The following is a 24,038-nucleotide window of genomic DNA, read 5'->3' on the forward strand; positions in this document are numbered from 1 at the left end:
ATCTTGTTTATTTGCAGCCCTCTGTGAATGCATCCTCCTGTCTTTCCCCATTCCTCTCCTTTTTCCTCAACTCCCTGTCCCAAAACTTCCTGACACTGCATCTGTTGCCATTCTGGTCCCTGCACACTCCACCAGACACCGTTTGTCTCTCTCCCTACCCATGCACTGCTATCCCTTCCTCTTCCCCACCCCCTCTAGATTGCTGCTTGCGTCCCACGTGATAGTTGCATTCCAACCCGAGATGCTGGAGTTGGTGGTCATGTGCGTGAAGTGTGCTTGTTTGTGTGTGTGAATGGTGTGTGTGTCTCTCTTTACTGATGAAGGCTGTGGCTGGAAGCTCTATGTATGTGTGTTTTAAGTGTGCTTGTCTACAGCTTAACGTGACCATTTTATGGTAAGTAGCAATCTATCTGTTCCTACATTGTTAAGGAATTGATCATGTACACTTTCATGATTTTGAATGAATTCAGCAAAAAGTAAATATTTGAAAGGGCGAGACAGCTGCTGTTATGACTCGAAATGGCAACCGCTGTTATGACTACCAGTCACAGTCAAACTTCCCTGCCTGCCATGTCTAAAATAGTGCAAGACAAAACAGTATTTGGCTATGACCATAACACCATCAATAGTGGCACAAAAATCCCAAACAAAATATGCTCTGCTACCAGTGAAACAGTAAGGATTTAACTTACAAGAGGCAAGGAAGTGGTTGGCTGGGGTAAACACATAAAAAGAGTGCCACTGTGATCAATCTTGCAATTGTCAAAGTTAATATAGACTATGGTTTAACTCCACTCAAGCTTTGTATTTATTAATAGGATAATTCATTTAGAGTGTGGATCCACAAAATTTATAAAAGTATAATAACATTTCAAATAAATAATTTAACATGAAATGTTTTCCGCAGTTACTTTATCCAGACATGCAAAACATAACAAACAAGTCTAGGTTTACAGGTTTGAAGAAGTAAGATTACATTGAAAAGCACTCAGGTCAAGATTATGTTACAGATGGTCACTAAATAATCTTACACATAAAAGGTATTGAAAACTGTATTATTAAAACTATAATTACTTATCCTCCTTTTTCATTCAGGACAATATCTCAAACTGTATTCCTGGAGTGAGCTGCTGGTTACGAAAATGGGAACGCTGTACAATGTCTTATGGAAATGTAGTAAGCCAGTTGCAAGCAGAGCAACAGGGGTGCAGTGAAGTCCACGAGAAACACCGTCTAAACTTACACTTGCTCACCGAAAGACTGCTGCAGTCGACCTTGCAATCCGTGACCAGATCACAGAATTGCATAAAAAAGGCCTACTGCATGACCACTGGAGAAATATTTATCTTGGCTCTACTGGTAATCCACAAGTTCAGCAATTTCAAAAGTTTCTTTCCTGCCCAACCGCTCAACCATCGCCCTTTGCCTGGTGCCGCTCTGCTTGCTGCTGGTAGATGCTTGCTGTACTGTCACCGAATACAGACTCTCCTGTCTTATGCTGTCATAATGATCGAGTAGCCTCAGTGATGCCAGTCAGCATTGCAACATGGCAGTGGCCGACTATTTTTAAATGCACACCATTGTTGATCTGAATTAACTGTTGCTTTAGCATAATAACAAAAATAATTAATTTTTGATAATACAATGTGACTGGATAGATAACAAATGTACTCACCAAGCAGCAGGAGGAGACCACACATATAAAAGAGGGATGCAAGCTTTCAGAGCCAGTGGCTCCTCCTTCCGGCAGAAGGGTCGAAGGGGAAGGAAGGGGGAGGGGAGGTTGAAGGAAAAGGACTGTAGAGGTTTAGGGAAAAGGGCTGGAGTTCAGAAAAGACTTACCGGATGGTATGAGAAGGAAAGACTGATTGTTGGTGACTGCACCAGTTGAGATATGGAAACCTGAGATCTTAAAGGTGGAACAGGGTAATACACACAACAGTGATTACTGCTAAAACACTGTGCACGAGTTAATAAGAGTGAAAAGCTAACTGCATTGTATGTAACAGAGGAGGGAGGGGGATGGCGAAAAACAGACAGGTCAGGAAGTGAAAGATGTAGAAAGCTAAAATGGAGTGAAGAAAGGAGTAGTTACTGTGAAGAAATCCCTGGTGGATGGTGAGAACCGAGGATACGTAACTCTAGTTCCCATCTGCGGAGTTCAGAGAAACTGGTTTGTGGAGGAAGAATCCAGATGGCGTGTGTGGTGAAACAGGTGCTGAGGTCACAGCTATCTTGCTGTAGAGCATGCTCTGCAACAGGATAGTGTGTGTTGCGAGTACATATGTGGCTCTGTTATGAATCTAGCGCCACTTTCCTTCATGTTGATCTCATCCTTGCTGGAAGGCCTGTAGCACACTTCTGTCCACATTAAAACTACTAACAAACAACAGTACATACATTTGGACAGTTCCCATACTTTCCATGTCAAACGTTCCCTCCCGTACAGCCTCGGCATTCGAGGCAAATGTATTTGTTTAGATGCAGACTCTTTACAGTCTCCCTTATTGGATGTAATTACTCCTCCAGCCTAGTTCAGTGACCTCAGTGCCTGATTCACCACACACACCACCTGGGCTCTTTCCCCAGACACCAGTTTCTCAGAACTATGCAAGTGGGAACTACCACTACAACATGTCCGTGGTTCTTGCCACCCACCTGGCCTTAATTTACATTAATTTTTTCTGTCTCAGCATTTCTTCACAATAACTACTCCTTTCTTCACTCTGTTTTAGTTTTCCACATTTTTAATTTTCTGACCTGTCTAGTTTTCTCCGTCCTCTGTGGCATACAGTGCACTTAGCACTTCACTCTTATTAACTCCTACACAATGTTTTAGCAGTAATCTCTGTTGTGCGTATTACCCTGTTCCACCTTTAAGCTCTCAGGTTTCCATATCTCAACTGGTGCAGCCCCCCAACAATCAGTCTTTTTTTCTCATCCTGTCTGTAAGTCTCCACTGACCTGGGGTTCTGGGTGACGTTCCCAAACTCTAACCCTTTTCCTAGACCCCTTCAGCCCTTTTCCTTCACCCCTCTTCTTTCCCCTTCTGCCAGAAGAAGGAGCTACTGGCTTCAAAAGCTTGCATATGTAAAACCCTTTTTTATATGTCTGTTCTCCTGCTGTCACTTGGTGAGTATATTTATTATTTATCCAATTACATTTAACTGCTGCTTTAGGATAGAAATGCAATGCGGTATTTCTTTTCTTTTTGTTTAGTAATTAGAATCAAATGCACTCTCCTGTTGCAGACTGAAATTCGGTATAAACACATTGACCTTCGCTGACCAGTTTCTGCAAGCATCAATGCTGCTGCCAGGTGGCAGCAGTATGTACGGCCTGGGTGAACACCGTTCGTCTCTGAAACTCTCCACTGATTGGCAGCGATTTACTATGTTCAACCATGACAGAATGCCTTTAGAAAATGTGAGTATATGAGTTAAACTTCATTGTAGATTTATTTTGACTACTTTGTGGGGAATGTTATACTCAGAACTAAGAACAACAAACACAATCAATTACTGAAAAAATTAGTTAATAGGATAGATAAAAAATCTACTCACGAAGCAGTGACAGAACACACACACAAAATATGAAAGCTTGCCAGTTACAACTGTCTTTTATGTGTGTGTTATGCTGTTGCCTGGTGAGTAGATTTTTTTATCTATCGTATTATATATTTTTTTCAAAACTAAGAACATTAGATGCAGTCTTTTATACATCACTATATTGTTTCATGTGATTTTATACTTTTGTCCTGTTTGTGATGGAGATAAGTTTCATTTCACAGGATTCGTTCGTAGACAAATGTCAACCGGGAGATATATATTAGTGGAACATATTCAACAATGTGTAACACTATCTTTGCCTTCATTAACTGCATTAGTTATGTGTCGTAGTCTCCATGTGAAGGATTAATGTGCAACAACTTACCTACATGTGAAGACAATTTTGTTTTCTAACCTGGCTGCTATACAATCACTGTCCTTTATATTACAAAATCAGCTGATTTTGACATGCAGCCATTTTCAAGTGCTACTCTTAGCATCATAATTTTACCATGTCATCCTGTGTGAGTGTTGAAAATATGCATCAATCATTTTAATAAATAACCACTGTTGTAGTAGGTACAAGTGAGAACAACATTACATACTATTTAACACCAGCTAAGGTGGAAAATAGAATTGTATTGTGGGCTGTGACACACGACATGAAAAAATTTGTTAGATGTGAAGGTTCAGAAATTTCATTTAAGTTAACGGAGACTGGCTATTATGAATTGAATTCCTAAATTTGACTTGATGTAGAAAATTAATATACCTGCTAAGATGAATATGATCATGTAAAGTTCTGGGTAAAATACAAATAATGGAAGGAGTAAAGGTAACCAACCGTGTATCACATAGTTGAGGTACTGAGCAGTTGACAGGCTTAAATAAAAATAAAATAAAAGACTGAGATTTTTGATGAGCTGTTGTACAGTGTGCTTCTAGTTAATTAATAAAACACACTCGGCTACATTGTCCTGACAAAACTGCGTAATCCTAAAATAAAGTTAGTCTCTCTCTCTCACTCTCTCTCTCTCTCTCTCTCTCTCTCCACCAGTAGATGGCAATATTGTTAAAATGGAAACATTTGAAAATGTTGCTTACTAGCTCAGTTTTCAGCTTCTGATGCCATCACTTGGTAACAACTGGATGTTGCAATTACACTTAAAATAATGTGCTATTTACACAGCTGTTATTGGTACATATACAGAAGATGCATTAAATGATGAGATTTAAGAGTGTTTGCAAAGTGAAGTGTTACTTTTTTTGGTTACGGGGAAGTCAGTTTGACAGGAAATGGAAAATAAAGTTGAATTTACTATTATAATCTAAGATTTGCATAACTGAAACTATTTAACCAAGGAAGAGTTGTGTTTTGTTATTCAAAGCTAAGCTGACATTCTGCATCCTATATTTATTGATGTCAAGTTTTTCCAGTCATCTTTTCACTGGTTTGATGGGGCCCCACCACAGCTTCCTCTCCTGTGCCAACCTCTTCATCCAATGTCCTCAGTTATTTGTTGGATATATTCTTATCTCTGCCTTTTTCTATTTAATGCAAATTGACTAATGGGTACATAATATAAAAATGTTTTCACTTTTTGTTAAATGTAGTGTTTTCTGCATGACATAGAAAAGTAATATATTCCTTTGTAAACACTACAGCTCATCATTTTAGGTATCTTCTGTTTATTTAGCAGTAATACTTGTGTTAATCACATCTGTGGTTGCAACATTCAGTTGTTGATGATGGCCTAAGAGTGTTATATTGAACTTGAACTCCAAATAAGTGTTTTGTGCTAATGCCTCCTTTCTTGGTGTTGTATTTTGATGCAGCTGTCCACAGTAGTCTATCCTGTGCAACCCTCTTCATTTCTGCATAACTATTCCAATCTAAATCTGTTTCAACTTGCTTAGTGTGCTCAAGCACTGGTCCCTTCTGCAATTCCTCCCCCCGCCCCACTCTTCCTTGTGTTATCAAATTGATGATTCTTTGATGCTATAGTATGTTTTATATCAACCAATCCCTTTTCTGAGTCAATTGGTGCTATACATTTCTTATCTCCTCAGTAGTTATTCTAGTTATCCATCTAACATTCAACTCTCTCCTGTACCACCACATTTAAAACTTTTCTATTCTCTTGTCTGAATTGTCTATTGTCCATGTTTTACTTCCATGCAAGGTTACACTCCAGACAGTACTTTCAGAAACAAATTCTGAACATTATATTTGGTATTGATAAATTTCTCCTTTTCAGAACTTCTTTTTACCTCTTTCAGTCCACATTTTTTGTCCCCTCTAATTTGCTCATTGTCACTTCTTTTGCTGCCCATATAAAAAAAAACTCATTTGATGTTTTTGCTAATTTAACTCCTTGATCTAATTCAACTGCATTCCATTATCTTTGTTTTTCTTTCGGTGATGTTCATACTTTAACCTCTTTTTCAAGATGCCATCCATTCTGTCAGCTGCTCTTCCAAGTCCTTTGTGATTTCTGCATGAATTGCAATGTCATTGGCAAACCTCAAAGTTTTTGCTTCTTCTCTGTGAACTATTAATTTTGAAATTTCTCCTTGGTTTCCTTCACAGCTTGCTCTGTGTGCAGATTGAATTACGTTGGGGATAGGCTACAAACTTGTCCTAATCTCTTCTCAACTGCTGCTTCACTTTCGTACCCTTCAGTTCCTATAACTGTAGTCTGATTTTTTAACAAGCTGTAGACAACCTTTCACTCCCTGTACTTTATCCATGCTTCCCTTATGATTTTAAAAGAGAATACTCCAGTCAGTACTTTCAAAAGCTTTCTAAAAATCTACAAATACTATACATGCAGATTTGCCTTTCTTCAGTCTATCTTCTAAGGTAAGTTGAAGTTTCAGTATTGCCTCATGTGTTCTTCTATTTCTCAGGAATCCAAATTTATCTTCCGTGAGATCTGTTTCTACCAATTTTTCCATTCTTCTGTAAGTAATCCATGTGAGTATTTTGCAACCATGATTTATTAAGCTGAAACTTCTTTAAAATTCACTCCTTGCTACACATGCCTTCATTAAATTGGAATCATTACAGTATTCTTGATCTAAGGAATGTCATCTACGCCAGGTCCTTGTTTTGACTTATGTCTTCACCAGTGGTCTGTGAAATACTTCTCGCAATATTGCATCCCCCATGTGATCTTCATCTACTCCCTCTTCCCTTTCTGTAAAATTCCCTTCAAGTATTTTTGCTTTATATCCCTTCTTCATTCTGTTCTTTGCTTCATATTGGCTTTCCATCTGAGCTCTTGATAGTCATACAGCGGCTTCTCTTTTCTCCACAGGTCTCTCTAATTTTCCTATTGCCAGCACCTGTGTTTCCTCTAGTGATTCTGTTATAACGTCAAGTTTAACAAATATATTTCAGAACGACACAACACATATAAGTCACAGAGTAAGTTGACAAGCAAGACATGTGTTCACGTTAGCATTCGAATGAGCACTGAGTCCAAGTCTAGCGGCCACTGGCTGGTTGGCTGCTTAGGTGGCGCAGCTGCTGCATGGCTGGCAGACAGCGCCGCACGTAGAGGACGCGCGTAATTGCGCTGCGGCGCTTTGACTGATCGGCGAGTCACCTGGTCTTGATGGAGGTGTACTGGAGATGGCTAACGTCCATAGGTGTTGTTTGACTCGCCGTAAAGTCTCGAGGAGGAGGCTTCCTGTACGGACGGAAGTGTCCCCGATGATAACGGGTCGAGATGACAGGAGACGTAGGGGTCGAATCTGCTGGGGCCCCGTGCACCAATCTGCCCGTTGCAGCAAGTCCAGTTGATATGACAGGAGACATGGGCGATGTGTCGGCATCCGTTGGAGAAGGAGGCGAGTAGATTTGGTCTGACAGAGGATGGTCATCTGAATCCTGCATGGGCACGTCTCCTGGTGGCGTCTGTTCTTTTGCTGGCATCGCGATGACGGTGAGAGGGCTGCGTTGTGAGTATTGAGAGATACCAAGATCCCAGGTAGGGCCAAAAGTGGTGTAGCGGCATTCGGAACAGGCGTTGCTGGCACACGAGGCCGAAGCTGGTCCGAATGACGAACTGCAACACCCGTGTCCATCTGGATTTCATACAGGCGTCTGCCACGGTGTCTTAAGATGCAGCCCGGGCTCCATTTTGGCCGCCTGCCATATCCCCGTACCCAGACGAGGTCGTCAGCGGTGAACCGGCCAAGTGAAGGCACCCGCGGCTGTGAGGTGGGAGGCCGCAGAAGATGAAGGAGCGTGCGGGGCTGTCGGCCATGTAAGAGCTCAGCCGGGCTGTGGTCGCCCATGGGGGTGAAACAGTAAGAAGCCAGAAACTGGAGAAGCGCATCATCAGCAGCAGAAGAAGTCAGAAGTTTCCGCATCTGAGCCTTAAATGTGCGGACCAGCCGTTCAGCCTCACCGTTGGATTGTGGATGGAATGGCGGGGCCGTGACGTGCGTAATGCCGTGACGAGCACAAAAATCCGCAAAGTCGGAAGAGGCAAATTGCAGACCATTATCAGTAACAAGAGTAGAGGGGAGGCCTTCCAAAGAAAAAAAGCGGGCGAGAGCACTGGTTGTTGCCGCGGTGGTAGGCGACGTGCAACGGACAATGAAAGGAAAGTTAGAGTAGGCATCAATTATGAGGAGCCAGTAAGTACCTAAAAAGGGTCCCGCAAAGTCAGCATGAATGCGCTCCCAGGGCTTCTCAGGCGAAGGCCACGGTGACAAAGGTGACTTTGGGGCAGCGGCCTGTGATGCACAAGGGCCGCAGGCAGCGACCATGTGTGCTATTTCAGAGTCAATGCCTGGCCAGTACACATGACGGCGCACCAGAGATTTTGTGTGAGACACACCCCAGTGCCATTGGTGAAGGAGGAGCAAGACCGAAGCATGCAAAGACGCAGGTACCACAACACGCGGCGAAGCACTGTCGGTAGAAAGGAGGATACCACCATCCCTAGCCGTGAGGCGGTAATGCAAAGCGTAGTAGTTCTGCAACGGATCAGAAGTCTTAGCAGACGGGCGATCTGGCCAACCCTTCTGAATACAGCGTAAAACCCGGCAGAGGGTAGGGTCAGAACTCGTAGCAGCTGCCAGCCTCTCCCCCGGTGATGGGGAATCCGTCCACAACCCGCTGCTCAGCAACATCCAGGTGGAAACACAAAAGTTCGTCCCTATTGAATGCCAGATCAGGACCCATGGGAAGGCGAGACAGTGCATCAGCATTCGCATGTTGAGCCGTCGACCGGACATGAATCTCATAATTGAAACGAGACAAGTAAAGAGCCCAACGCTGGAGGTGGTGTGCAGCCTTGTAGGGAAGTGACGTTGATGGATGAAACAAGGAAACAAGTGGTTTGTGATCCGTAACAAGATGAAATTTTGAGCCATAGAGAAAAACACCAAACTTATGAAGAGCATAAATAATGGCCAAAGCTTCTTTCTCAATTTGAGAATACTTTTGTCGGGCATCCGTGAGCGTTTTGGAGGCATAAGCAATGGGTTGTTCCAAACCGTCAGAAAAACGGTGCGCAAGGACTGCACTGACCCCGTATTGAGAGGCGTCTGTGGCAAGAACAAGATGTTGGCCAGGTCGATAAGTAGCCAGGCACAGGGCCTGTTTCAGCATAGTCTTCAATTTCCAAGAAGGCCTGCAGTTCCTTAACATATGTAGGGCGAGGAAGGGCATCGATCACAGCGACAGTTTGCTGAAGCGGACGAATACCATCCCGAGAGAGTTGAAACCCCAAGTACGTGATAGACGCCTGAAAAAATTGTGATTTCTGAAGATTACACTTAAGACCGGCAGTCTGTAAGATATGAAAAAGTGTGTGGAGATTTTGAAGATTTTCTTCAGTGGTGGAGCCAGTGACAACAATGTTGTCCATGTAATTGATACACCCAGGGACAGGGAGCAATAATTGTTCCAAGAATCGCTGAAAGAGAGCAGGGGCACTAGCAACCCCGAATGGCAAGCGTTGGTATTGATAGAGGCCGAAAGGCGTGTTAAGGACCAGAAACTGCCGGGAAGCAGCGTCGAGAGGAAGTTGATGATAAGCTTCTGACAGGTCAATTTTAGAAAAATACTGGCCTCCAGCAAGTTTAGTGAACAGTTCTTCAGGACGGGGCATAGGGTAAGTGTCAATGAGGCATTGAGCATTTACAGTGGCTTTGAAATCGCCACAGAGATGAATACCACCATTTGGCTTAGCAACGACAATGACAGGAGAGGACCACTCACTGGAAGTGACAGGAAGCAAGACCCCTGAAGTAGTGAGACGATCCAACTCCCGTTTTACCCGATCACGAAGGGCCACAGGAATGGGCCGAGCCCGAAAAAACTTAGGCCGAGCAGTTGGTTTGAGCGTGATATGAGCTTCAAAGTCGTTTGCACGGCCTAACCCAGGAGAAAAAAGGGACGAAAATGTCGTCGACAAGGAATCCAGTTGAGCATAAGGAATAGCATCAGACACAATATTGACAGAGTCATCTATGGAGAACCCAAAATCGCGAAAGGCATCGAAACCAAAAAGATTTTCTGCGTTGCTCTGGTCGACCACAAATATGGGAACAGTGCGAACGACGGATTTGTAAGATACCTCAGCATTAAACTGTCCCAAGAGAGAAATCTTCTGTTTATTGTACGTCCGTAATTGCCGAGTGACAGGGACAGGAGTGGAGAACCCAGCTGAAGATACGTCTGAGAATTAATGATAGTGGCGGCAGAACCGGTATCCACTTGCATGCGAACATCTCGACCAAGGATTTGGACAGTGAGGAATAACTTCCCCGAAAGGGAAGAACTGCAATTGACAGACAACACAGAATCAGAATCAGTGTCATGTTCATGAACATCATGTATGCGGTCAGATTTTCAAACGGAAGACACATGACCTTTCTTTTTGCAATTGTGACACACAGCCCAACGTTGGGGACAATCCTCGCGTGAATGTTTCGTAAAACACCGCGGACATGAAGGAAGTTGCCGGGGGTTTTGCTGCAGTTTCTTAGCGGGTTGTTTACGGCTAGGCCGAGGCTGCGCGTGGGAGTGCACTGCGCCCACGTTGGCCGGCGGGGACGTGCTGCATGCGCTGTCAACAGTGCACAGAAGTTGTATTTCCCCGGCATCACCCCACACCTCTATTTGCGCCCCAGTGGCGCAAGAAATTTCAAAAGACTGCGCAATGGAGAGAACTTCATCTAGAGTCGGATTCGGCAACTGAAGGGCACGTTGCCGAACTTCTTTGTCGGGCGCCGACCGGATAATAGCATCCCGTACCATGGAATCGGCATAGGATTGTTTTTGAACGTCAGTAACAAATTGACACTTTCAACTGAGGCTGTGAAGTTCAGCAGCCCAAGCGCGATAGGATTGATGTGGCTGTTTTTGACAACAATAAAAGGCAACACGAGAGGCTTCCGCATGCGTTTGCTTTTGAAAATAGACAGACAGAAGTGAGCACATTTCAGCAAAGGACAAAGATGCAGGATCCTTCAAAGGAGCCAATTGCGACAACAACCGATACATTTGAGGTGAAATCCAGGAAGGGAACAGAGACTTACATGGTTGTTTGTCCGTGACTTGAAATGCCAAGAAGTGCTGTCGAAGACGTTTTTCATAATCAGACCAGTCTTCCGCCATCTTGTCGTAAGGGGGAAAAGAAGGTACAGCCAATGAGAAGAAATGCCCCACATTTGATGCCGCGACGAAATCGCGAATCGCCGCTGTTAGAAGCGTTTGCTGTTCAAGGAGATTTTGCAATAGTTGCTCGACAATAGCCATGGAACCCTGTGGGTCAACGGTGAAAAGGAAAAATCCACTACCTCGTCGCCAATTGTTATAACATCAAATTTAACAAATATATTTCAGAACGACACAACACATATAAGTCACAGAGTAAGTTGACAAGCAAGACATGTGTTCACGTTAGCATTCGAATGAGCACTGAGTCCCAGTCTAGCGGCTGCTGCTCGGCTGGCCGCTTAGGTGGCGCGGCTGCTGCATGGCTGGCAGACAGCGCCGCACGTAGAGGACGCGCGTAATTGCGCGGTGGCGCTGTGAATGATCAGCGAGTCACAACAGATTCATGCTTTGCCATATTGCACTTTTAGTCGATCACTGTCTGTTTCATTTGCTTCATTTTCATATTTTCTCCTTTTGCCAGTTAAATTCAGTATTTTGTAAGTTATCCAAGGATTTCTATTGGGATTTTTCTTTTTGCCTACTTGATCCTCCGTTGCCTTTCTCTGATTTCACTCAATCTTTGACTAACCAAGCCTTTGAAACTTTTAATTATGTCTGGTCCTTTCAATTTATCCTGGTTTCATCTCCATAATTTCCCATCTTTCTGGAATTTCTTGTTTTAATATGCGGGTCATACCAATAAATAATGGTCAGAATCCCCACTGCACCTGTTTTTTTTTTTTTTTTTTAAAAAAATCTGGTTCCGAAATCTCCGTCTTACTGTTATGTATTCTGTTTGAAACCTGGTGTCTCCAGATTTCTTCCACATGTATGTTGATCTTTCATGATTCTTGGAAGAACATTAAATTGTGCTCTCCGCAAAATTCTACTAGACTTCTTTCCTTTTTCTTTCACTCAGTCCATGTTCTCCTCTACTTTTCCATCTCTTCTTTTTATTGCTGTTAAATTTTAGTCCCCATCACAATTGAATTTTCATCTCCTTTAACCATCAGAATAATTTCTTCTACCTCCTCATATCTGCAGCACTAAATGGAATGAACAGTTTAATTGGCACACACCATGAATTGAGACTGAAGTAAATACAGATAAAAAGTGATGAGGAGTAGCAGAAATGAAATTATCAGAAAACTTAACATCACGATTGGGGATGAGAAGTAGCTGAAATGAAGGACTTCTCTTACCTTGGAAGAAACGCAACACAACACATAATGGGCAAAGCAAGCAGAATAGCACAAGGAAAGAGGGTGTTTCTGGCCAAAAGGTGTTGTGGTAGCATTAAAAATCATGTGAACTGATAAGATAAATGAGGGAGGTTCTTTGCAATCAGTGAGGAAAGAAATGTGTGGAAAACAGTGACTAGATGAAGGGACAAAATGATGAGCTCTGTGTTAAGACATCATAACTTTCATAGTACTTGAGGGAAATAAAGAAGGTAAAAACTTGTGGGAGAAGACAGAGGTTGGAATCTCTCCAACAGATGATTTAGGACATTGCACGTAAATGATACCTGAGATGAAGAGGTTGGCATAGGGGAGAAGTGGAAGAAGTATGTGGTAGGCCTCATCAGACCGTCCTGACTATGAAAACCACCTACTCAGGTAAGGGGTCTAAAATTCCACATTCTGGCTCATAGCTTGCCAGGTTTGTTTTGAATTATGTCAAGATTCTCTCTCTCTCCCTCCCTCCCTCCCCCCCCCCCCCTTCTTCTTCTTCTTCTTCTTCTAGTATTCCTACCCAGAGATCTGGATGTGGGACTATTTTACTTTCAAAATATTTTACACAAGTGGATGCCATCACCATTAAACAATACAGTAGAGCTGCATCTCTTTGGAAAATGTAATGGCTGTATTTCCACTTATTTCAACCATTCACAGTACCAATACAGCAAGGCTATGTTGACTAATGCCACAAGGCCAGATCAGTCAATCATCCAGATTGTTGCCCCTGCAGCTACTGAAAAGCCTGTATAGTAGCCCCCTGGGATCTACCGGTACACAACACGGTAATTGTGGGCCTGACAGGCTGCTGGCAACACTGTCCCGGAGATGCAGGGTAAACAGTATGAACACAAACATAAACACACCGTATTTGTTATCGAGCGCATATCCCGCAGCTGCCACAGTAATATATGGCACCAGCTTGTCTGCTAGAGGTGTGACAGGTGTTGCAATCAGTGCCGTAAATGCAGTCACCTATTCTCTTCCATGATCACGTGCCAACCAGACCATGTAGTTGTAAAGGATGCTACCTGGCTGACCAGAGTCAGTTGGCACTGGGAGTTGCTCCAGGTCATAGCACCCATTGCCATTCCCAGTTCTTCAATCGGAGCATCCATCTGAGCAGTTCCGCCTGCTTCTTTTATTTTGTTTGTTGTCCTTGGCGTCGACATACTGCATTGCTACACTGGCTGAAAGATGGGATGTAGAAGTACAACACAGACTACTTTAAATAATGTAGCAGACAGGTTCACAGTTACGTTTCACCCTTCTTTAATTTCACTGTTCGCAACCCCCCAATAATACACAGTTATTTGGCCAGTTCATTATTGTTTAACTTTTGATAAGCCTCATTAATACGAGGGCCATTCGGAAAGTAACCTCCGGTTGATTTAACAAAATACACCAAGTTAAATAAAAATATTTTAATATATACATCTTACAACTACATCTTTGCACTATTTTTCTACATAGTCTCCATAGCGATTGAGGCACTTATCGTATCTCTTCACAAGCTTTGAAATTCCTTCTGCATAAAAATCACCCGCTTGTGCCTGGAGCCAGCCTGTGACCGCATCTTTGAGCTCTTTGTCGTCATCAAACCGCTGTGACCCGAGCCATTTCTTCAAATGCATGAAGAGGTGATAATCACTTGGCGCCAGGTCTGGGCTGTAAGGTGGATGGTTGATAACGTCCCACTTGAAGGACTCAAGAAGGGCTGTTGTTCTGCGAGCAGAGTGAGGACGGGCGTTATCGTGCAAAAAAAACGATACTGGAAGTCAGCATACCACGGCGTTTGTTCTGTATAGCCCGTCGTAACTTTTTTATTGTTTCACAGTACACGTCTTGATTAATGGTCGTACCACGTTCCATGAATTCAACCAACAACACCCCTTTGGCATCCCAAAACACCGGTGCCATCAGTTTTCTGGCAGAAAAATCTTGTGAGGCTTTTCTTGGTTTGGTAGGCGAATTTGAATGTGCCCACATCTTTGTTCTTTTGTCTCAGGGTTCACGTACTTAATCCAGGTTTCGTCACCGGTCACGATTCTGTTTAACAATGGTTCTCCTTCGTCCTCATAACGTGACAGAAAGTCTAATGCAGAGGCCATTCTTTGAGTTTTGTGGTGGTCGGTAAGAATTTTGGGCACCCATCGTGCACAGAACTTACGGTAACCCAATCTTGCTGTCACTATCTCGTACAAGAGAGTCTTAGAAATCTGTGGAAAACCAGTAGACAACGCCGACATTGAGAAACGTCGATTTTCACGAACTTTTGCATCAACTGTCTGAACGAGTTCGTCAGTCACCAATGATGGTCTACCACTCCTCTCTTCATCATGAACGTTTTCTCGTCCACTTTTAAATAAACGTACCCATTCACGGACAACTCCTTCACTCATAACTCTTGGTCCGTACACGGCACAAAGCTCACGATGAATAGCTGCTGCAGAATATCCTTTGGCTGTAAAAAACCTTATGACAGCACGCACTTCACATTTGGCGGGGTTTTCTATTGCAGCACACATTTCAAACTGCCACAAAAACTAAACTAGCGCAGGTACGACGTTCACTCGACCACGGCTTGATGCCGACTGACCTGTTGAGTGCGTGAACGCACAGATGGCGTCGCTACTCCCCCCACAACCCGCACTGTGACCAATCGGAGGTTACTTTCTGAACTGCCCTCGTAGTTTGCAGACAAACCTCCTCATATTGCTACAATAGTTTACTGTTGAACATCTACAAGCAGTAAAACCTCTACCACAAAGTTCACAGTTCTTGAAGAATAGAAAGGTACGTATGGAGCAGACACGGCCTATTGGTGTGACACTTATTTCACTGTTAAGTTGATGCATTGTTGTCATTCTAAGCAACACAGATTCCTCATCTGAAACTCGGCACCGAGCGAGGCGGCGCAGTGGTTCGCACACTGGACTCGCATTCTGGAGGACGACGGTTCAATCTCGTCTCCAGCCATCCTGATTTAGGTTTTCCGTGATTTCCCTAAATCGCTTCAGGCAAATGCCGGGATGGTTCCTTTGAAAGGGCACGGCCGATTTCCTTCTCAATCCTTCCCTAACCCGAGCATGAGCTCCGTCTCTAATCACCTCGTTGTCGACGGGACGTTAAACACTAACCACCACCACCGCCACTGAAACTCGGCCGTGGACCGACTGTCTCGTGACCAAAAATTGTGCCCTTATGTATCATCACAATAATAGGTACTGAAACTACACATTGTTCAAAGTTAAATTTACAGACATTACAATTAAAACTTAACTCATTAAGTTAACTGAATACATCAAAAAATTTGTTCCTTTAAACAATTTCATCTACTACAAGGGTTAGGCCGAATTATTTGTTTAAATCATGAAATGAACAAATATAGTTATGCAAACAATACTTTTGACAAAACTGTTAACTATTTTGGAATTAACTAAGGGCTGGCTTTGCTAACATGTTTTCGAATAGAGCCAAATAGGTCCTTTAAGAATGCCAGTGTTTCATCTTCCAAACGTTTATAATTAGTACAGAATTTATATTTGTTTATAAATCAATAACAGAATCTAAGTTAAGAAACAATTACTGATTTCACTCTATAAAAAAAAGATACCAATTTGTAATAGTCAAAATAAATTAGAAAATCAATCACATACATAAAACTAAGCACAAAATTAGATCTGGTTTTATATTCTTTAAAACTGAGGGTCAATCTTTCTCTTTTATGAAAATGCAGATTATATTCACGTATGTTAATGGTAAACATGAAAATATGAATTTAAGGTGGCAGATGGCAAAACAAGAGGGGATCGAAATTGTCCCACCTTGCTTCATCACACATTGCCCAGCACTGCTATACACTCAGAGTCGCATCCTAGTTTTCAATCCAGGTGTCACCTGAGTTCTCCATACTGACCACTGACACCTTCACTCTGAGTCCAAGCCACCACTCCACATCTCATAAAAGTTTATCCACGCTGGGCCTGACATCAGCTGCACCTGCGCGGTCAGTCTGTGTGCATCTCACTGTCACTCCCTCATTGTCGGCCGCATCGTAGGTCCATCCGACAGAAGGATTTATTCCCAGCAGCTACATTTGTCTCCTAGCAGCTACGAGTTTCCGCCTTGCGGGGACCTCTCTATTAGACCATCCTCAATTCCTACTGTGCTACACAGATATGGCTGTGCTAACATTGTCATTGTAAGAAATCTCCTAGTGCAGTGTTAGTGACTTATCAGCAGATTGGAACCAAGTGTGTATTCATGTCCAAATGACTGTTTTGTTGTATTCAGTATGAGTGTAAATGAAGTTCATTTATTTCTTGTTAATTGGGACACATTATTTGGGGTGGCTGTCTGAGCCACGACATAAAAACCTGTTGATGAGGAGTGGATTTTGTCCAACCAATGATGGTTAGACTTTCTGCTGTGCTCTCCCAGTGAAGGTACTTATCTCTGTGCACCACTTACAATGGTTGCAGTTCTTTTTTTCTCATTCAGTATAGCTTTGTTACCTTCGACATTGTCAGTGCAGTTCCTGCTGCTCATACAATGGAAGATTGAACTTCTGTATCGCTAACTTGCTTGCTGTTCATCATCATAAGTGACACTTTCACTGTTGCTCTCATCCGAGCCCTTCAACAACCCTGTTGACATCTCAGTTGCATATCGACAGCTGGGCAAGTCCCACATGTCCATCACAATGTCGACACCTTTCTGACACCCACCAATGCAGCAACATCTGACCAAGCCCATCTGCATCCTACAGATGTCCCACTGGTGCATCAGCATCAGACCTAGTCTGTCATTTCCCAACCATCATCCCACAGGGCTGACATTCATCTGGCTGGGCCTATCGCTTTCGAGCCAACGTGCTATTAGCCCATTGCTTCCCTGCCGACACTGCCGAGCCCATTGGCATACTGCCGACATCCCACTGGCCTGACACCTGCCACGACCTTCTCCTTCACAGCCATTCCTGTCACTAGCTACTTCCTCCTCCGCTACCCTTGACACTGTCTTGGCAGATTTCTATCACGAAGAATAGTACTTCTACTTACGGCATGTATCAGTTAGAAAAATGCACCGATGGTGACTGATATCAGTCGAAATCGATCTGCAACAAGATAAATAAATTATATTTCCGTGTCTGGTTGCTGCATTATTTATAATTTTACATACTAACTAGTTATTTTGTTTTAGTTGGATAATCCACGAATGAAGATGCTTTGTAATTTTTGAAGTATGAATCTATTCCAGCACTGTAAGAAGAATGCTTGAGTATTGGAGAGGTGCTTTCTTACTTACTGATAATATATGTTATATAATTTGGTATAAGTGTTTAATATTTTGCAGATTAGTTACATATCTTTCTTGAAAAATAAAATTCAGTTGTTCACACAGTCAGTCTTGACATACATGCCACCCACAGTTGTATTTGTAACAAGTACATTAAGTAATCAAGTCGGAGAACAATCCCCGAACAGAAGGAGGAAATTTTTAATTTTAAACCATTACCCAACTCTTAATATTATTATTTGCATTTATTAATTTAATAAAACAGTGCATATTTATACATTTCATAGATTTAGCTGCATGAGCAGCTCTGCATTCAGCCTCTGACTACAGCTTATTCATTTATACGAATAATTAAGAATGTTGTGTTTGCACAACTAAGGCAGTGGTATTTGTTTGTATCTATGAAACCACAGATCTGGAAATTTACTTGCACTCACGTTAAGTGCTGTTGCATCTACGTGGATGTCTTTATAAAATTTCTAATTTGAATTGCAGTGCAAAACTCACTTTGCATTGGTAGAACACAAGTAATTTAGGTTTATTAAACCATGTTACACTTAAAAAAATTTAGCCTATTCAGTTTAAAAATACTTTTTACCTGAGAATGGTAGCTGGTTTTTCAGTGTTGATTTGTTCCACTTTTTTTTTTTTACAAGAATTTTCCTTGTGTACATGCCTTTACTAAACTGATATAGAAGGATCTTCTTTGATTAAAGTAAGTTGTGTAGTCCTTGAAGCTGATTAAGTCCTAGACCACTTTCAGTTTGTAGCTTGTGCATTTGTATAGTGTATCCCATGTGACATGTACATCCTCAATATTTTACAATTTATATATTTATTTTATTCTCTTGTGTAAAATTTACTTTTTAATATTCAATATGTAGTTCTGTGTGACAGCTTGAAACCGAATCATTTATGTAATTTATCTGTTGTTTACAGAAAAATCTGTATGGCTCTCATCCTTTCTTTTTACTTCTTGATGAGAACAATAATAGTTCTGGAGTTTTTCTTCTAAACAGCAATGCTATGGGTGAGTATGTAAATACTTTAACTACACATTTCTGGTAGTGCAGGATAATCCTTCATTCAGTACATATATTGTATGACAAGAAGTTGTGTTTGACTTCGGTTAGTATTGTTGACAGTTACTCTGTGATATTTATTCCAACTTATTTGCCAGTGAAATACCAGAGACATGGTGCATAGTGAAACATAGCAATACCTTTTCATTGTTATGCATGTTTTAGAAACAAATAAACCAATGTTCTAACATTGATGAATTGATCAGTTAGTGGAACCACAACTGATTAGTAGGCTTGAGAGACATAATATAATTTTATCAAAAGCAAAATTCACCTGAGAAAATTGTAATATTGGAAGGAGACTGGCTAATACATACCTGGATGGGGTGAAATTCCAAGTACTGCCGATAGACACAGTTATACGTAAATATTTCGTCTGCTGAAGGTAAGCACTGGCCAGCTTTTCCGTCTGCTTGTAATCATATTATTTTAAACCCCTCATTTGTCAGTTTATTAATCAATTGAATTAAAAAACCTACTGGGTTGTTGTGACAGCTTTTGTTAATTTTTAGTAATAATAAATAAAATTTATCAGTATTATGTGCAGTCAAGCAAAAAGTGAAGTGGTGTATGCACACTGTGGGGTCAAGAGGTTCTGGAGACAAATGAAAACAGTGAAACATTAAAGGGGTTGGAAAGACAGAATAAGTACCAGTAGTTTAATCCTGTCATTTTTTAATATTTTTATCGATCTTCCTTTGTTGTTTGTACAGTACCACTCCATATTATTTATTGGTTTATATTTGATTATTAACTGATATAGTCTGGCTAATTGGAAAATTAGGCATCGGACGTTCATAAGTAGCCAGTTTTGGAGGACGAACTTACTCCCAAGGTACCAATAACTAAAGTTCTTACTGTGTGCTTATGACCCGTGCCTATCTATTCTCCCCCATTATTTTGTAACTCATCCTGTCCAAAATTTTCTAGTAATAATAAAGAGGTTGCAATATCTAAACACTTTTTTATGACACAGTAACCTTATTTCACTTTAATTTCGAGTATCACGTTCCTACTTGTTCTGATCCCCCTCACACCACGATTACAATTACTTATTTGTCACAATCTTATACTAATTACCATTGCCGATTTCTTATGGTAGGGTTGCCGTATATATAAAAAATAACTCCCGCAATATGAAATTAATCTTTTGCTTCGTAATTACCATTTTAACCGCAATTAATTTGCTCACATACATGTAAGTCTTACTCACATGATGTCTTTGGTGCAACGCTCTCCCTTCTTTACACCACACAGTGTCCAGATGCCAACCTAGGCCTTCTAGGTCTATGGGGCATCCCCATCAGCAGTGCTGCTTTGTTGTAGCAAAGAAGCATAAGCATTCAATCTGTCAAGTAGAAGATCGATCCTGTACCTTTACAGGTTCACTTTTTTTCATTAATCCCTACTAATAATTTCCTGTCTAATTCTTGACTTGCAGTGGATTTTTATTATGTGCATTTGCTGCCCTAATTCTTACTGTGTCAATATGCCAAACACTTCTTGTTTATGTCATACATGTACTAATCAGTTTCTTTTTAAACATTTCCTGTATACGGTAGTCCTGTTTTTAATTGTAGTATTTAACTACTAACTTTTTTTAACTTCTTTCATATTTTTTTACAAGTTGTTTTTCTTATGTTGTGCTTTCAGATAAGGTTCTTGAAAATACTTGCGTTCTATAAGTAACTTATGCTACATTAATTAGGAGATAAATCTCAAAAACTTGTAGTTAAGCTTAATAGAGAAGACCAGAAATTGAGTGTTGCTCTTGAATAGAAGTGATGACTGTTGTTCACTAAAAGATATCACCAAATATCAGAGAGAAATCTGCATATACATTTTCGTGTTTATGATAGCAACAGTTAACAATTTATTGTAAAACGTAGCTTACTGTCTGAGGGAATGTAAATAAATCCAGTATGAAATCAGCTTGAAACAGTGCAATCATCCTTATCCTCCCAACTTCCTGAGTGTGATGCATAGCAATGTCACTGTTCCATTAATTATAATTCTGTATTTATTCTGCCATCTGTTTATTCAGTATCCAACAGTGATTTGAATTCCCCTCCCAGCTTGAGTATTGATATGGAGGACAGGTCAGAGATACCCGGGCTTCATATTCTGGCTGCAGTGTGCTCCTGCGAGGGGTCTCATTGCAACTACAGACATATCATGTGGACCCATTCATTGATGCGAGTGTGCTGGTAAATACCACCGCCTGACACTTGCCAGTCAGTTTCTCGCTAGTTTATTGAAGACTTAAGTATGTGCCATTGATCAGTAAGAGTTTTGATCCTGCCTATATTGTGTTTTTTATTTGAATTGCTCCCTGGGCTGTGTGTACATGCTTGATATGACTGTACTACACTTCATGAACTCCACTGTCACCTATCTCAGGTACCGCCTGTTTGTTCCATTGGTCTCTTCGTTGTCATCAGTCTGAGTGCTCATGAATTACATTCTGCCTGCCATAAGTATGACAGAAAAGTGGTGACAAGAACTTTCCTACCACGCAGCTATTCCAGTGAAGCATGGATCCTGAGTTTCAAAATTTGTGGCAGCAGCTGTTGCAGTTACATCATCATTGACAGCTGCACTTGGCCGGCGGGGACGTGCTGCATGCGTCCTCAACAGGAGGTATACATCAAACGAGGTATAGACAACAACGAGAAATGCCCCGCATTTGATGCCGTGACGAAATCGCGAATTGCCGATTTGAGAAGCGTTTGCTGTTCAATGAGACCTTGCAATAGTTGCTCTAAAGTAGCCATGGAAACCTGTGGGTCAACGATGAAAAGGAAAAATCCACTACCTCATCGCCAATTTTTATAATGATAAGTTGAACACATATATTTCAAAAACGACACAACACATGTAAGTCACAGAGCAAGTAGACAAAGTAAGACATGTGTACACGGTAACATTCAAATCAGCACTAAGTCCAAGTCTAGCGGCCGCTGGCTGGCTGGCCGCTCAGGTGGCGCGGCTGCTGTATGGCTGGCATACAGCGCCGCATGTAGAGGACGCACGCAACTGCGCAGCAGCACTTTGAAAGATCGGCGAGTCACAACAGCAAATCAGTGGCACAACATTGACAAGTTCCCAGTTACAACAAGCAAATTATCAGAGGAAATGGGCCACGATCCGCTACTATACAGGTGCTGTCTGCTGTACATCGGTGTTGTCCAGAGCACCTGGCCAAGGGGACTGACTCAGAATGGTGCACCTATTTCTCATTATGGTGTTGTTTTGTTAGCTATCGATGATTCTGAATGCTGGGAATGCTGGGTGGTAGTTCATCTCACTCTCTGCCCCTGCATACTGAAGCTACTCCACACCACACATTGGGGAATTTGCAGGATGAATGGCAATAGCATGGCATATTGTCTATTGGCCTGGTGTTAATGCCACCATAGGGAACATAATCAGGAACTGCTTGGCTCGTGCCCCCAGTCATGTAGCTACAGCTTGCCCTGACCACTCCTGCCAAAGAGTACATGTTGATTTCGCCAGACCATTCCAGAGAACAGTGTGGTTGCTAGTCGTCAGTGCCCTCTTTAATTTTCGATATGTGGCAATGGAAGAGACCCCTTCCACCCAGCTCACTTAGCCCTCAGCAGGGTGTATACGGCCCGGGAGATCCGGGAAAAACCCGGGAATTTTTTCATCCGGGAAAAACCCGGGAATGTTTTAGAATTCCAGGATTTTTCATTGTTTTTGATTTCAGTTAAAGTTTTGTAGGTTTGACGCGTAAGATCTGATACGCTGACAAAGAACTTTAATCCACTACTGCTGAATAATACTGCAGCAATGAAACATAATCAGAGAATAACACCAAAATAAAAGTTTAGTTGCATAGAAAATGGGTAATTTGCACAATGCACAGACCAGAGTGCCAACACCAAAAAGTGTCAAAGGCTTTAGGTCGAAGATTATGCAGTACGTCCGTAACAACTAACGTGTATTCGATGTGCGTGACGTCACAATTGTTTACATTTTTAACAGATCACCAGAAAATATTACGAATAGTGGCTTGAGATGCGTTACTTTTGTAGAAACGCACTTTGCCGAGTTGAGCGAGTTCGGCCTACCTTCGTAACGTACGCGCCGCGGCCTGTCCTTCTCGTAGGCCTCGTGCTCCGGATAACTGCCGTCATTCGCTAGTGAGAACATGTGACATGAGCTATGACCGGCTGACAAAAGTGCATCGCTCAACGCAATCTCTATTTTAGAGTTTCGGAAGCTACCGTGCTGTAATTTGTGTATATACTTTCGCAATATGAAAATAAACTCTGTGCATATTGTCTCGCATCAAACAACTTTCCAAACGCATTGTTTTTCCTGGATTTCGTTTCCTAAAGTGCTGGGACGTCCTCCGCCGGTATAAGACCTTTACGATTCAAAGGACTGATAGGTTTTACAGCTCCGAGGGAAAGTATACTGTTACTTAACACGGATGTATTTTCACCCGCTTTATACGTAATTTCATCTGGGAGAAATTGTGTTTTTAACCGTGAAATCCGGGGAAAATCCGGGAATTTTTTTTTCTTGTCCACGTAGACACCCTGCCTCAGTGTACAGCATCTGCATTTTAGGATCTTCGTAAATGTGATGGCATTGGGAACCTTATCATTGCTCTTTCCCATCCTTCATCTAATTTGGAAGGGGAATGGATGGTCAGAACCTTAAAAATGCCAGTGCACAAGATCTTTGACAGCGACTCCAGGCTGCACTCACCAGCCTCCTAACCACCTACTGGTCCACCCCCATAAGTGGACACTGTCTGGCCGAAGTTTTACACGAGCACGGATCCTAAATCCTCTTCAGTGTGCTGTGCCTGATACAGCAGGCTCACTGCCCAAGCCTGCCTCCTTATAATAGGGGCTCCCACATCTGGACTTGCACTTCCTGCCTTGCCCCGGTTGCACTCAAGGTGTCATTATCAGCAATAAGGTGCAGTAAGTGTTTAAAGGTTGCAGCCATCCTGGAGTATATTGATTGGTAGATAGCTGGAGCACTCTCTTACTTCTCTTTTACCAGTCCAGGTAGGCATAGTGATACTAGGTTGCCAGATTGAAGATAAGCTGCCATTATCAATGATGCATTTGAAGAACAAAGTAAGAATTTCAGATCTTCTTCATTCTAATATTTTATTACTACACAATGCTTAAGACCACCTTTA

At 42.0% G+C, this 24,038-nt stretch overlaps 1 protein-coding gene across 1 annotated transcript in view; it reads left to right on the plus strand.

The window, feature by feature from the left end:
- LOC124605701 (lysosomal alpha-glucosidase-like) overlaps positions 1–24,038 on the plus strand; it is a 130,351-nt gene that overhangs the window by 15,507 nt on the left and 90,806 nt on the right. Inside the window, exons 3-4 of the mRNA XM_047137562.1 lie at positions 3,252–3,426; positions 18,711–18,801. Coding sequence (XP_046993518.1) covers positions 3,252–3,426; positions 18,711–18,801 — 266 coding nt within the window. The remainder of the gene's footprint in view (positions 1–3,251; positions 3,427–18,710; positions 18,802–24,038) is intronic.

Source organism: Schistocerca americana, chromosome 3 (assembly GCF_021461395.2).
Source record: "Schistocerca americana isolate TAMUIC-IGC-003095 chromosome 3, iqSchAmer2.1, whole genome shotgun sequence".
Taxonomy (NCBI): Eukaryota; Metazoa; Arthropoda; class Insecta; order Orthoptera; family Acrididae; genus Schistocerca; species Schistocerca americana.